Source organism: Lacerta agilis, chromosome 14, assembly GCF_009819535.1.
Source record: "Lacerta agilis isolate rLacAgi1 chromosome 14, rLacAgi1.pri, whole genome shotgun sequence".
NCBI classification, from domain to species: Eukaryota; Metazoa; Chordata; class Lepidosauria; order Squamata; family Lacertidae; genus Lacerta; species Lacerta agilis.
The window spans coordinates 7,321,615-7,337,413 of record NC_046325.1 but is presented as its reverse complement, the minus strand read 5'-3'; the positions used below and the strand labels follow the sequence as shown (position 1 = coordinate 7,337,413).

Sequence of the window (15,799 nt, the reverse complement as noted above, 5' to 3'; positions counted from 1 at the left end):
TCAGCTCTTTTTCATTATTTGATCCCTATTGTTCAGCTCAGGCCTCAGGAAAATGATGTAACATTTAGGGAAAAAGATGCAGCCCAACAATCCAGCACTTGAAGACAAGATGGAGAAGATCTCCACCACCACCATGGATTTCCCTTTGGTGCTCAGGTAGGTTGGGACAAAGGACAGCCAAACACTGCAAAACAGCAACATACTGAAAGTAATGAATTTGGCTTCATTAAAACTGTCTGGCAATTTGCGAGCTGCAAATGCCACAATAAAGCTGGCAATGGCCAGGAGGCCCATGTAGCCCAGGACACAGTAAAACAGGGTCACTGAGCCTTCATTACATTGAACAATGATTTCTTCTGCTACTGAGTCCATGTCTAGTTGGGGGAACGGGGGAGAAGTCATCAACCACACAGTACAAATACTTGCTTGAGTAAGAGAGCAGGAAAGGACAATGGCATAGGCCAGCCGTTTTCCTACCCACTTCCTCATGCTGGACCCTGGCTTAGTGGCCATGAACGCTACAACTACAGTCACAGTCTTTGCCAACACACATGAAACAGCCAGTGAGAAGACGATGCCAAACGTTGGTTGACGAAGAAGGCAGGTCACTTTCCCAGGGTGTCCGATGAACAGAAATGATGAGAGGAAGCAGAGCAGGAGGGCAATGAGGAGAATGTAAGTGAGATCGAGGTTGTTGGCTTTGACAATGGGAGTTTCTTTGTATTTAATAAAAGTTCCTATCACCAAAGTTGTGATCAGGGAAAAAGAAAGAGCAAGGGAGGCCAAGCTGATCCCAAAAGATTCATCATAAGAAAGAAAGCTTATTCTTTTTGGGATGCACCCATTTTTCTTCTGGTTTGGATACTGATCTGCTGGGCATCTGATGCAGTCATCCATATCTGAAAAATATATGGTCATATAGCATTATGTGAACTACTTTTTGAGTAGTTAGCTGAATATATTCCATTTGAGTTTAAACAATTTATTATGCCTCGGGAAAGCAGGTTTGGGAAAGGAGTAGGGTGAAGAGAAGGTTATCATTTCAGTGAGGACCTGCTATTCGAGTTCCACTCAGTGGTTGAGATGCACCTATTACCCTTAAGAGTTGAGCAGCATTGGGCAGTGGTGTGCCACAGGACAGATCTCACTAAGCAACCATGGGCTGAGTTTAAGAAAGGCCAGCCTCATCTCAACTAGTGGCATGCTTTCATTCTGTGCCCTGCCATGTGCCTTGTCCCCTGCCAGCAACAAAAAGTGCCATCTTGTGCCTAATTCTCTGCCCCACCACTGTTATCACTGGTGCTAGAGGAAGCCCCCCCATGGGCAGGGTGCATAGAGAAGCAGCTTAATATAAGTGTCTGACTGAATTTCACCACATGAATGTCTTCTAAGTTTCATTCCAGTCATACTATCAAGCCGCAAACCTGCATCTTGCAGACAATTATACTTCTAGATGTGCGTTTAATGAGACATTTGAGATGAGTGGGGAGCACTTTCAAATCTATGTGCATTGTATTGCACCAGACATATTGGTTTTTAAATGCTTTCTTCAGAGGTTGCTGGAAAACAGTGGAAAAATATGAACACACCACTCCATGTAGGATAGTGCAAATACATGCAAAACGTAGTAGTTAAGTTATTTTAAATAGATCTGACACAATAATCTTTATTGATATTGAACAATGAAAAGTGTTCTATACCATTCTGGTTTGACATCTTCCCTTCTGGACATAGCATACAATCGTAGCAGCAAAACTTCTGCCCTTCCTTCCTGTTCTTCTGATTACCAGGCCGGCAGTAGTCATTACACACAGAAATGGGTGTCATCTATCCATACACAGGAAATAATTTCATAAGGGAGACTTCTTTCTTAAAAAAATGTTCAATCACTGCATTCAAATAATAAAGTAAACCTCTCACAACCGCCCCCCTAAAAAAAAAAAAAAGCCTTAGAAAGCTGCTTCATCTAAATCACAGCCATTGGCCCATTCTTTGTTAGTAAACCACAGAAAGAGGCAAGATAAAGAACATGGATTAAGCTAGAGCCACTTTATTAGATGTACTGTAACTTTAAGAATTTATAAATAGCAAAGGGCAGGCATAGGCAAACTCAGCCCTCCAGTGTGGTGTTTCTAGTTGAATTACCACGGCACGTTACTTAAAAGAATAGAGAAAAGACAAGACGTTTGAACCAGCAAACGACCTGTATGAGGATAAATGAGCAAGAGAGAGAGAGCTTCCTTCTCAGCCCTCATACAGGTACTTTTTATTGAACACAAAACCCGCCTTTCAAGATTCAAATCATCCAATCACAGTGTCCAGAGCAAACTCCCCCCACAGGCCATGTGGCCATGAGAAGAACAAAGAATCTTTGAACTTAGCAGAACTGTTTTGATCTAACCCTACTTCCTAGGCTACAGGTAATTAGCATTCCAAGATCAGGTAGAAGAAAGACACAAGATTGATAGGAGGAAGTGAAAGAACAAGCATCCTGGCCATATTGACACTTCCCAGGCCTCCAGGATGTTAGCAGATATACTTCAAAGAAACAAGAGGTACAGATGCTCTGAGGTTATCAAAGATACACTCATTGCCATGTAGTTGTAAATTAAACAGCAACCAAATTGGAAAAAGAGAGACGTGACTCTGCTGCTAGCCAGCAATGGAGTTTTAAGACACAGCCAATTAATGCAGCCAGATTCAGGTCATGTAGGATAAATATGAAAATCATATTTTGCCACCAGAACCAGAAAGGAGCTTTGCACTCAAACACAACCAATATTGGTCTCGGAATGTCCAGCTCGACTTCCACCATGTTCTTAGGCAATTTATTTATTCCTTATTTATCCCTGCATGAACACCACATATCAACCTTTTTTTTTCTTTTTTCTTTGTTTTGTTTTGTTTTGTTTGTTGCTGTTAATAACACATTACTGAAGCAATGGCATGGTATCATCTTCATCCGCCTGGAACTGTTGTTGAATCACGTATAAATCCCTTGGAGACAAACCTGAACCAGGTCTAAGAAAGATATTAGAGAAAATGTTGCAAAGAGAGGGAATGCATTGTATCAGGCAACCATATCACAACTAAGCTAACTAAAATCATTCTAACTAAGAAAATTAGAAAACATTAACCATTCTAAAATAAGCAAAGACTAGCAATATCAAAAATGAAATTAGACTACCTTATATTAGGAAAATCTTGAATAAGAAATAAGCATACAACAATTAATAGCAATTATGAAATAAGCATACAACAATAATAACATCATGAGATAAAATCATAGAATACAAACACAATGTTTACAGAAAATACAAATCAATACAGAAGGTACAATCAATACATTGAAGCAATAATAGAATCAGCAATCAACTGAAGAATGATGGATTTCTGATCAATGGTAACTAAAAGAAAGGTCTTCTGGGTAAAAGTTCTTTTTGCTAAAAAGTCTCTTAAACTTTCTGGATCACTCTGATCTTCTTTTTGAAGACTTGGCATCTGGAACACAGTCTTCAACTCTCCTCAGTTTAGTTGTCCAGTTATGATTGTCTGGTTAACTTCAGCATTAGGATGAAACTCTGGAACAGGAATCTTACAGGATTTTGCACGTCTGTGGTCACACACTTCAGCTATCACTGCACCATAGACCTGTTAAAGCAAAAACAATTGCTCCTTTGCTCCAAAATTAGAGCTGAGCGATATGATTAAAAATCTGTTTCATCTTCATACAAATCAAATGATTGAGAAGAACCTCTATCCTGAAACTAATACTTTATAGAAGAAACTTTTTTAATTAAAAACTATAATTGAGAATTGAGATTGTTTAGATTATCAATAACAACATAAGAAATACCTGTGAAAAGAAATATTTAATTAAGGAAATCAGAATCAAATTATTCTGTTCAAAATTCTAAAAGAAATTTTTAGTCTATTAGAGAAATTTTGATTAGAAATATATTTTTTAGAAAACCTAGTTCAGAAAACATCTAAGGATATAATACACCTTTTTTATTTTTATTTTTCTTTATTTTTTGTTCATGCACTAGAAAGGAAAGAAATTTCATAAAAACACTACTATATAACAACTTAACTGTAATAATAACTATGAAATTAAAGATTGGAAATCAGTAAACTAGAACTTCCAAAAAACTGAGTAGCACTGAGTAGAAAACTCCATTGGCAGTAGACAGAAAAAGTTTGGCTTGGAAACACTAAATTTGAAGCAAATAGCCGGGTAGGTAAATTTACTCCCGAGTAAGCTTTCTTCCAGCAGGAAACCTGTAAACGCAACCTGAGAACTTGAGTTTCCCTCCTAGGGGAGGGGCAATCTAAACACAAAGATCAAAGCAAAGATAATACACCACTGTAGATAAAACTTTAGAAATCTGAAAATGAAAACTTTAAAAATATAAAATATCACTTAATTCTAAAACTAGTTAAAAACTTTTAAAGAGTAACTTCTGGGAAAAACCTTATCAAAGGAAGAATTTTTTTAGAAAACATTCACAAAGACAACAAATAGATTAAACTGTAACACACCCTCTAGCTGTGAGCAAAAGAAATAACACTTTCATTCCAGTTTGAACCACTTTGAGGACTAGCAACTTAGCTACATAAAACATCAAAGAACAAAGAAACAGAGATTATAGTAATGCATCTGGATCTGTTTTCGTCTTCAGAGTGAGATCAACAAACCTCATATGGGAAAAAATATTAATAGAAATAAGAAACATGAAAGAACCTGGATAGTAATAAAAATAAAGTGTTAGACAACCATTTAAACCACATAAACACTAAATAGAGAAAAACACAACTAACAATGATTCTCCAGCATCCTTGCAGCGTTGTACTTAAGCTAGAAACAAAACAACGTTAGAAATAGAATTGAGAATTCTTTAGAAATTCTTTAAAATAACTCTTTTCCATGGAATTTTGCTGTAGGTCTAAAAATCATAGCCTGCAATTGAATAAAGTTTAGCACCATAAAACATTCTAAACTAACTTCAATACAGGAAATTCTGAATTATTATTTTTTGAAAAATCATTTTTTTTCCTCAACTGAAACTTGCTAAGGCAACCTATGCATGGAAAATAAATGTCGTTAAATCATAACATAAGGAAATTCTAACATTATATTCTAGAAAATTCTACATAGGCAAAAATAGTGTGCTTAAGCTAATTTCTACAAAAAATGCTGAAACTCGTTCAGAAACTTTGAATAGAAAAAAAGCATAAGATTGTTAAAATCCTAGAGTCATACAGTTGGAAAACAGAGTTAGAAGAGACCACAAGAGGTCATCCAGTCCAACCCTCTGCCAAGCAAAAAATACCATCAAGGCATTGGGAAAAGAAAAAAAACCCTAAATATGTAACTGAGTATAAACTTTATATACTGTAGCTGACTTCAGAGATAAACATTAAAACTTCAGCTCATTCCAAGGCTAGGAAATAAATAATTTTCTATAGAGAAACATCAGGCTTGAAGGAATGCATTTCAAAGAAAGACCTGTGAAAGCCACCATGAGGCAATTCCTCACACAAAGAGATAGAAGTGATCTTAGCTAATTTGCACTTAACTAAGCCCTTTAAAAAAAAATACTCTTTCCATGAATGGTAACAGCTCTTTGAACAGCAAAATCAAGCTCAAAAAATATACAGAAGCCATGAGATAGGAACTTTTGGCACTGATTTAAAAAAAAACCAAGTAGCTATGGCTGTTAATATTTTTTCCTCAATGCAGTAAAGCAGCTTCTTTACAGCAAAACAGGAATTTCTCAGTCTGAGCTGTTTGCAAACAGGTGTTAAGCAACAGTTTTTAAGGCAGACTGAAAAGGACTAGATTAAAATCTCAGCAGCTTTTTACAAGGAGATATTTGAGCAACTGAAAAGAAATTTTTACTAGTCAGTGTTCCCCAGGAAAGAAATGCAGATTTCTTACTTCCCTGGATCATAAGAAAACAATCGAGTCTTTTTGGAACTCTAATGAAAGGCAGAGGTGCTTCGGAGGAACAATAACATCAGTAGCGAAGCAATCTGAATTAGGATTCAGTGGCTTAGACAGAAAAGGAAGCAAGTCTCTGCTATTCTTTACATTGCAAGACTTTGCCTGATGGCTTTGAAAAATACCTAGAGTTCTCATTGGAGATCTGTAGCCATCTGTTTCACTAAACTCAGTGTGAGCAGAATCCAAAAACTTTTCCACGGAGAGATTGCAATCATTTAAATTTACACCTCTGAAACCTTTGCAACTATTGAAATCAGTAGCCATTAAATTCTCAGTGATTTCAGGCTCATTTAGAGAACTAGCAGGAAGACTGAGTGAGCTTTCCTTATCATTCTCACTTTGAAAACTGCTGGAAATTCCTAAAGGCAGTGTTCCAACAAACTGCTGTTTGGCATTAGCTATCAATGGAGAAAAAACACTGCTTTTTTCTTTACTAGGAACAGAGAGGACAGCTTTTTCAAGAACCATCTCTGTAGCTCCAATAGGCAGAGAAATAGCGGAGATTGGACTGGCAAACTGTGCCACTGGCAGAAATTCTATATCAGGCAGAATGCCAGCAATTTGCTTACTGCTTTCTACTATCACAATTGGAGTAACCACCTTTTGCAGATCCTTGCACACTGAAAGAGATAAGGATTCACAGATTCTATGTCCTGGAGCATTTTGCCCAATAGGACAGACTGCCAAAAGAGGCTTGGCCTCAGAAATATCCTCACTATTCTCCTCCTTTATGACCTGAGTAATTAATTGTTGCACAGCAGTCCTTGGTACCTGTTCTGCAGAAAAATCAGCAGAATAGGAAGGTGGTATTAAGTTTTCAACAGACTGAGGCACAGGAAAATCAGGAGGAGGAGAAGAAAGGCAAGCCAATGGACTAACAGTCGGCTGACTTTTTTCAGACTTTAATAATCCTGGCAGTTGCGATGGAGGTAACAATTTTAGGTTTTTTGAGACTGCCAGAGACTGAGATACAGGTCTGGACAATTTTGCTATTACATCACGGCACTTTCTCCACACGTGCAAGATTTTAACAGACGTTTCTGGAGATTTACGCAAAGCTACCCCTACTCTCTCCCATTTCTGAACATCTAAAGATCCACCCTCTGGGAACCACCCACAGGTTTGAGCAATCTGACAAAGCATTTGTTCAATTAATCTATCATAATCGCCAGTATAACCAGCAGAAGCTAATAAAAATACTAAATCTTGTTTATGTTGCAATTGAAGGTTTGATAAACCACCCCCCATAATCTTACCTGAGTTTGGCGCGCACCGGACTCCTGCAGAGCGATAAGATCTTTAAGCCTGTTTAACCCCTTCGACAAAGGCAGATTTAAACAGCACCGAGGAGGTATAAATTGCAAAGAAAGGGAGTTCGTTTTTAAAACTGTCCCTTTTAAAATAATACTTAGCCACACACAAGGGGCACCAATCTGTGGTGTTTCTAGTTGAATTACCACGGCACGTTACTTAAAAGAATAGAGAAAAGACAAGACGTTTGAACCAGCAAACGACCTGTATGAGGATAAATGAGCAAGAGAGAGAGAGCTTCCTTCTCAGCCCTCATACAGGTACTTTTTATTGAACACAAAACCCGCCTTTCAAGATTCAAATCATCCAATCACAGTGTCCAGAGCAAACTCCCCCCACAGGCCATGTGGCCATGAGAAGAACAAAGAATCTTTGAACTTAGCAGAACTGTTTTGATCTAACCCTACTTCCTAGGCTACAGGTAATTAGCATTCCAAGATCAGGTAGAAGAAAGACACAAGATTGATAGGAGGAAGTGAAAGAACAAGCATCCTGGCCATATTGACACTTCCCAGGCCTCCAGGATGTTAGCAGATATACTTCAAAGAAACAAGAGGTACAGATGCTCTGAGGTTATCAAAGATACACTCATTGCCATGTAGTTGTAAATTAAACAGCAACCAAATTGGAAAAAGAGAGACGTGACTCTGCTGCTAGCCAGCAATGGAGTTTTAAGACACAGCCAATTAATGCAGCCAGATTCAGGTCATGTAGGATAAATATGAAAATCATATTTTGCCACCAGAACCAGAAAGGAGCTTTGCACTCAAACACAACCAATATTGGTCTCGGAATGTCCAGCTCGACTTCCACCATGTTCTTAGGCAATTTATTTATTCCTTATTTATCCCTGCATGAACACCACACTCCAGATGTTTTGAGACTACAATTCCCATCACCCCTGACCACTAGTCCTGTTACCTAGGGATGAGGGGAGTTGTAGTCCCAAAACATCTGGCGGGCTGAGTTTGCCTATGCCTGGCAAAGGGGAAAGCCCATGCATAAAGAAATGTTTAGATCTTCTATCAGGTTCCTAAACCTGCCATGATGAACCGAGGTCTTTGTGATTCACACCACCTTTGAGACACACAACTCCAAGTTAGCAACACACGTTAATTTCAAAAGTCACCCATACCCTGCCACATGTTTCAGAGAGTCCAATGACAAGTCTTTAGAATCAGAATTTACAAGGAGCTCAACATCTTTGCCTACCTCTTTCCTTTTCTGCACCTACCTGCCAAGTGACCAGAAAGCCAATTCAAGTAATGAGAAAAATGGTGATTATCTGGCGAGTACCTTGGCTCAAGGGACACGGGTGGTGCTGTGGTCTAAACCACAGAGTCTAGGGCTTGCCGATCAGAAGGTCAGCAGTTTGAATCCCCGTGACGGGGTGAGCTCCTGTTGTTCGGTCCCTGCTTCTGCCAACCTAGCAGTTCGAAAGCACGTCAAAGTGCAAGTAGATAAATAGGTACCACTCCGGCGGAAAGGTAAACAGTGTTTCTGTGCGCTGTTCTGGTTTGCCAGAAGCGGCTTAGTCATGTTGGCCACATGACCCAGAAGCTGTAAAGTGAGGTGAGCACCGCAACCCCAGAGTCGTCCGTGACTGGACCTAATGGTCCCTTTACCTTTACCTTGGCTCAAAGGAATGATAGTTTCCATACCTGGTTAAAAGCTTTGTTCCATATAATCAGGTCCTCATGAATGGTGAATTCTTTTCTGTTGAGAGCATTGGGATCTACCCATCCAACCTTCACTCGAAGGAAAGACTTGTTTGGGAAGGTGACCATGTTCATGATGTCAAATCCACCTCCCATTTCTCTCTTATTAGTAAAGAACATTGTTTCTCCAGCTGAGTTGTTGAATGAAATTTCATGAAGAAAACGGTGCAACTAAATGAAAGGGAAAAGAGAGATGAAGGGGAAACTACATAATGGAGATGTTGAACAAAATGTCATGATTTACAAACACCTTTCTTATTTAGCTATAATTATGTAGCTTTACAATACATAGACCAAGTGTGAAAAATCAGTGGTGTTGATAAAGCAGATGAAAAAATTGTTATGCATTCACACACACACCCCAAATATATGAAGTAAATATGAAAGCATATAACTTTGTTTGTATGTGACGAGCAATACTATCAAAGGATAGCTTCTGCAATAAAACTGTGATGAAATCTTAAGTTGTACTTATTGTTTCAATGAAAGAATCATATGTTTGTTGCTCTTCATTTGTGAAGCATTACCTGCCAAGGCTGTACATCCTGAAGTTTTAAACTCTCACTCCTCTCCATTGCTCTCTGCTTGGATCTGGGTGAGTAAATGTTATGTAAGGCATGAGCCACAGTATAGACACCATTGTAGATACTGTAGCTATGGCCAGATATCTCCATTTCAAACAGAGCCCCTGGAAGACTGTCCAAGCTTTCCTCTCCAGTACACAGTTCTTTGGGCTCCACTGTCACATGGGGATTTGGAAATATACAGTCAAATGCTTGCTCCCAGAAATCCTTGAAGAAACCATCTCCCTGTCTCCAGGAAGGCTTGATCCTCTGAAGAAATTCACTGAACTTTAGAAGATTTTGGGAATGAATTGTGAAGGATATGGCACCATGGAAGACCTGAAAATCCCAGAATCTAAAAAGCCCTGTTACTATGAAATCAGTATGTGCTGTCAAGATCCACACCCTTTTAAATGATGTGCCTATTTTATTTGTTGGATTTTGCATAAATATAATGCCTCTAAGCCATATGATTGTGAGAGATTCTCCATAGACGATAAATGTAGTCACTTTATTATTTGTGACCAGTACATACATATTTAAGGCTATCTCATGTGTTTCATCCAGGTTATCAAGATGGATTTGATGTGGGATTCTATGTGTGAAGGCTGAGCAGATTCCATTTTGGGAAAGCAGAGGTTCCATGGTCTGCAAGAAATTTTGTCCACTGTCATCATCCATAGTAAATAGACCAACCCATGTCCACTCAAAATGCTTAAGTAATCTGATAATTCCCATGTATTGTTGGGCTTCATTTGGCACCATTCGGTAGAATGAAGGGATCTGACTTGCATCTCTTTCCTCCTCAATGTAAAATGAACCATATGCAAGCTGAAAGAAATTACAAAGATATTATAGAGCTACACTGGAAGCTTTCTTTCTGAGCATGTTCCTCCTTCATTAAAACAACAACAACAAAAATGTTGAAGCAATTTGTAGTTTCCATTAAAGTTCAATCCAACACCTTTTTCAATTAAACATTTCTACAGTTATGGAAATATTTTTGACATTAAAAAATCCATCAATTATATCATAGCCTTGCTGGGAAGTTACCTTTGACTTTTGATGAAGATCAAAACTGCAGAAATAGCAAGGCCATAATGGTCCCTAGAAAGGTCACAACTGTTTAATATACAATCTTAAAAGGAGTGGAACTACTCTGGGATCTTAGGTTGTAAGTGGAGGGGTAGAACCTCAGGTGCAGGTCACATTGTGCTCCTTTTTTGGAAGTCTGTCTACCTTTGGTCCACACCGTGCACTCAGATATCACCTTTGGCTCCTAGAAACTGTTAACCATACCCTAGGAAACAGCTTTGACCAGCTGGCTGAACCAGAGGAGGGGAGCCAATGGCTCTCACACCCTTGGTGAGTTACGGACTTCCCCTGCATGTGGTGAATTGAGTGGATGAAACATATAGTGGGTCCAATAATCAAGAAGGCAGTTAGTGAACATGCTGTAGTGGGAAATGAAGGGTTTGTCCACCTGGAAAGGTAGTCTATCTAGGAGAAGGAAAAACTCTGATCCTAAACCTCTGCTGCCTTGTGGGATATTTCAGGAGAAGAAAATCCTAAACCATAAACCCTACACAAATCCAGAGTAGAGTGCCTAGGTCAGTTGGATGGTGCCTTGTATGCATCCTTCTGGCAATGCCTGCAGCTAAGCTGGTGCCAAATCCACTTTCCTATGGACCACATCAGCAAAGCAAAAGGGGGGCAGGAATCCTACCTGTGGAATCTTATAAAGACCTATGATGTCTCTCATATGAAAGGAGGTATCATAGCTAATTCCCCCGATGATGGCTATGAGGTTTTTCTGGGTGTCACATTTATAGTTGGGGACAAATCGGTGTGATTTGAAGAGCAGGTCAATAGTGCTTCGGTATGTCATCCTTGCATCATGATAGCTGTCATGGATGTGGAAGCCCAGTGTGATATTGGGTAAGATCTTGGCGTTTTCATTAATCTCTTTCACAGCAAATGCCAAGGCAAGTATGTGCTGGTAGAATTTTGTCATCATACTGCAAATGGAGTGAATTAATTTACAATATCAGAGAAGAATTCTATAATGAAGAAAATCAACATACCATAATATTATGCATTTCTGCCTGAATCTGCTTGGGATTTAAATGTTACTGTTTTATTCTTAATTGATGTGTTCAAGCTAAATAGCATGCAGATCAGGAAAATGTAGGATTCATCGGGGCATTTGTGTGCTACATAGTATTTTGACACACCCACTCTTAACTCTTCCTTAATCTTTTCATCACAGTTGATTTAAGAATTGTGCAAATCCTCCCACCACATATTTCCCTATAGGTAGGGGATCACTTCTCATATCTGGCATCTCCAGGAAGGCCTACTGTGGACCTTGTGTAATTCTGCATTGATGCTGAGCTAGATGGACATTTGGTGGGACTTGGTGTAAGGCAGCATCCAATGTTAGTTTTTATGGCTACACTAAAACACAAAACACATTTTTAAAATTTATTTTTAAAGGGGGTTTGTTGTGCTTGACAGTGCTCAAGAATTGTTCTCCTCCAGTTAGCCACATCTCCATCTGCACTACCCTACATGGGACAAATTATTAATAAGTGAATGGGACCATTAATCTGTCCATCATCAGATTTTATGGTGATGTGTCTTTTGAAGGGACATATCGATACTATAAAGTTACCAGAAGATTGCTTTGTTTTATGTTTAAGATGAAAGTTAGACTATGCTTTTTTAAAGACAAAAAACAGCAAACCAGCTAAAAAGAAGAGAGGAAAGAGAGAGACACCTTTGGATTATTTCATATGTTGTAAAAAAAAAAAAAAGTTCTGCCAGTAAAAGTTTAAATGCATCATTTCCACAGTAGTCAGTTTTTATGCTTCCAGACACTTCAAACTGTGCAATATTTAATATTTGCAACAAAACCTAGGGATCACAATATAGAATACATGAATAAACTGAGAAAGAGGGCACTCTATTCTCTAAGGTTTCAATTCTAAAAGGCAGGACTCATAGGGAAAGGATGTAGAGAGGGAAATACTCTTACTGTGGAACCTGGAACAGATTTTGTGTAGGGTGTTCTTTGAAGAAAACTTCGTACAATACATAAAACAGCTGAGAAGCAATTCCACCAATGATGAGTCCACCAGGCTTATACCACTCATGTGGAACAGGAAAAGGATCACTCGGAGGGCAGCTCAAAGTCATTTCTTTGCACTCAACAGGGGACAACAGAAACATGAAAACCGAGAACCACAACATCCTGCTTCATTAGAAATGCAGACCTGCCTGTCACTATCCGTTTCCTGGCTTGAGCTACCTACTATGAGTGATACCTGTCTTTCGCAATACTGTTCTAGAAGAGAGCTCTATGAACTGGTTTTGAGAATCAAAAGATTACAAACAAATGTATTTCATAGTAGATAAAATTGTCAACCATCTGAATTCAAGTCTGGTCAATAAAACGGGGTGGGGGAGTCAGAAATGAAACTGATGAAGAATTTCCTGTCTCTTGCCCCTATTCCCAGCTATCCATAGCACATGTCATAATTTATAAAAGTTTTCAGAGTTGTTTTTTGACTTTGCTAGTGCCTACTAAAAACCTCTCTGGATTTGATTATGTGAACTAATTATGGTGATTTGGATGATTGCAGGGAGAGATAATAACTTTCTTAGATAGAACAAAATAAAAACTAAAAAAATCCTTCCAGTAGCACCTTAGAGACCAACTAAGTTTGTTCTTGGTATGACCTTTCGTGTGCATGCACACTTCTTCAGATACCTGTAACTGGAACTTTCTTAGATGTTCTTTTCTCCCCTTGCTCAGAGAGCCACTTTTTGGTGTTTCTTAACCTCTGCTCCTTTGTGGCACAACCACAAGCATCATGAAAATGAGGTAGTAAGATATAATAATCACAGGAGAAGGAAGCTTGGAGAAATTGGAGGATAAGGTTTGGCACAGCATTGGTAGTATCCACCATGTTACTTAGATAATTTTTTATTTATTTTCATTTCCACTTTTGTCCTCCCCAATTTCTATATTGCAGAGGAATTGCAAATACAGTTTGTGCAAAGAATACCATAAATAAAAAGTTTGTTTCTGTACTCTTTTAGAAAAGAGGAAGCATTTTTATTTTATTTTTAATAAAGAAAAAAAGTCATTTTTCCTGTCTACAAGCTTACTAGAAGACGACTCAGGTGGTGACCGAAACTGAGTCTCTCAGGTGTGGGTAAATGTGATTTATTGTCAATTATTTAAATCATTTCTTGTGAGCTGGCACAATATTTTTAATTGATAATCATCATCATCATCATCATCATCATCTATCATTGTCAAAAACTTCACCCAATGCAGCTTATAGATGTCAGTGATCTGACAGTCCCTCTCCCTAGGAATTTTTTTCCTAAAAGAGATCAGGCAAAAGGAAATGTGGTTTTGAGGGGCATGGGAAATTCTTACTATTAAACGTTTATATCATTGTATCATTTTAATTTTCTTTGTTACTGTATTGTGAAGTCTCCTTAAAAGACCCTCCCTTCTAGAGTAAATGGTGCATCACCTGTTCTATCTAAATCCCGATGTAGGGAATCTACTTGTGTAATACAATACTGTTAGACCTGCCATAAAGATACTTCTCTTTTGACGAATGTAAAACCCTGTAAACCAATTTTCCTCACTAGAATACCATTCTGTGTTAAGCATGTAATATTCACTATGTTAGAATTGTTTCCTGTATCTAACCAATATTAGAATGTAATTTCTCTGTACGTTAGAAATTCTTTTCTGTGTTAGGAAAATTGCTTACAAACTTGTGTGTCCCTAACATGCTTCAAAATAAGCCCTCTTTCCCCATACAACCTCTTTCTCACAGCGACACCTATTGAATCTATTCAGAATAACATGAATGCACATGGCCCGGTATATCAGAAAATAACCTTTATTTGACCAACGTGTAAAAACATTGACATCCATGACAGTGTCCAGGGCAGGATATCACAGGGCAGGATATTACCACCATAAGAGCTATCACCAAAAGGTGTTGAGAACCCAAGAATTGTCATTGATCTTCAAAGATTGCCCAACAATTTCAAAAGGATCCGTTCCTGCAGAGAAAAGAAAAGCAAAGATAGCAGCCCCCACAAGAAAGGGACTTATCATAACACCAAGAATATTTTCATGATCTTGTCAAGCACCATATTGCATCATGCAAATTTTCCTTTTGTGCCTTTTGGTTGTCATTGAGTTGTATTGGATGGAAAGGTATAAGAAGGGTTTTTTTTCCTGTTGTTCGGGGTCTCTCCTTATCGATCCTCGTGAAGCAGAGACCCTGCAGCTGCAGTTTTTTTATATATATAATACAGGATCAAACTTGTTTTTTCTTATATGCCGAGTTGGTCTCTGTCATTTTCCCAACCGGAGTTGAACCTAGAAAATTGCAGTTTCCTCCAAGCGGGCTCAGACTTCCTTATGAGGCTGTGACCCTTTTCCGGGGGGTATAGTTCTTATAACAGAGGGGTGGGCCTTCATTTTCTGCCTGACTATTGAATTTTCTTCGGGGTTGTTGTTGTTCAGTCGTTCAGTCGTGTCCGACTCTTCGTGACCCCATGGACCAGAGCACGCCAGGCACGCCTATCCTTCACTGCCTCTCGCAGTTTGGCCAAACTCATGTTAGTAGCTTCGAGAACACTGTCCAAACATCTCATCCTCTGTCGTCCCCTTCTCCTTGTGCCCTCCATCTTTCCCAACATCAGGGTCTTTTCTAGGGAGTCTTCTCTTCTCATGAGGTGGCCAAAGTACTGGAGCCTCAACTTCAGGATCTGTCCTTCTAGTGAGTACTCAGGGCTGATTTCTTTGAGAATGGATAGGTTTGATCTTCTTGCAGTCCATGGGACTCTCAAGAGTCTCCTCCAGCACCATAATTCAAAAGCATCAATTCTACGGCGATCAGCCTTCTTTATGGTCCAGCTCTCACTTCCGTACATTACTACTGGGAAAACCATAGCTTTAACTATACGGACCTTTGTCGGCAAGGTGATGTCTTTGCTTTTTAAGATGCTGTCTAGGTTTGTCATTGCTTTTCTCCCAAGAAGCAGGCGTCTTCTAATTTCGTGACTGCTGTCACCATCTGCAGTGATCATGGAACCCAAGAAAGTGAAATCTCTCACTGCCTCCATTTCTTCCCCTTCTATTTGCCAGGAGGTGATGGGAC

The 15,799-nt window shown here is 38.9% G+C and overlaps 1 protein-coding gene across 1 annotated transcript; it reads right to left on the bottom strand.

Moving 5' to 3' along the window:
* Positions 1–11,616, bottom strand: LOC117058936 (vomeronasal type-2 receptor 26-like). Its single transcript, XM_033170355.1, has 4 exons — positions 11,326–11,616; positions 8,980–9,207; positions 1,701–1,827; positions 1–899 (listed from the first exon to the last, which is right to left on the bottom strand). Exons 1-4 carry the CDS (start codon positions 11,614–11,616, stop codon positions 1–3), a joined length of 1,545 nt encoding a protein of 514 aa, XP_033026246.1.
* Positions 11,617–15,799: the final 4,183 nt, after the last annotated feature.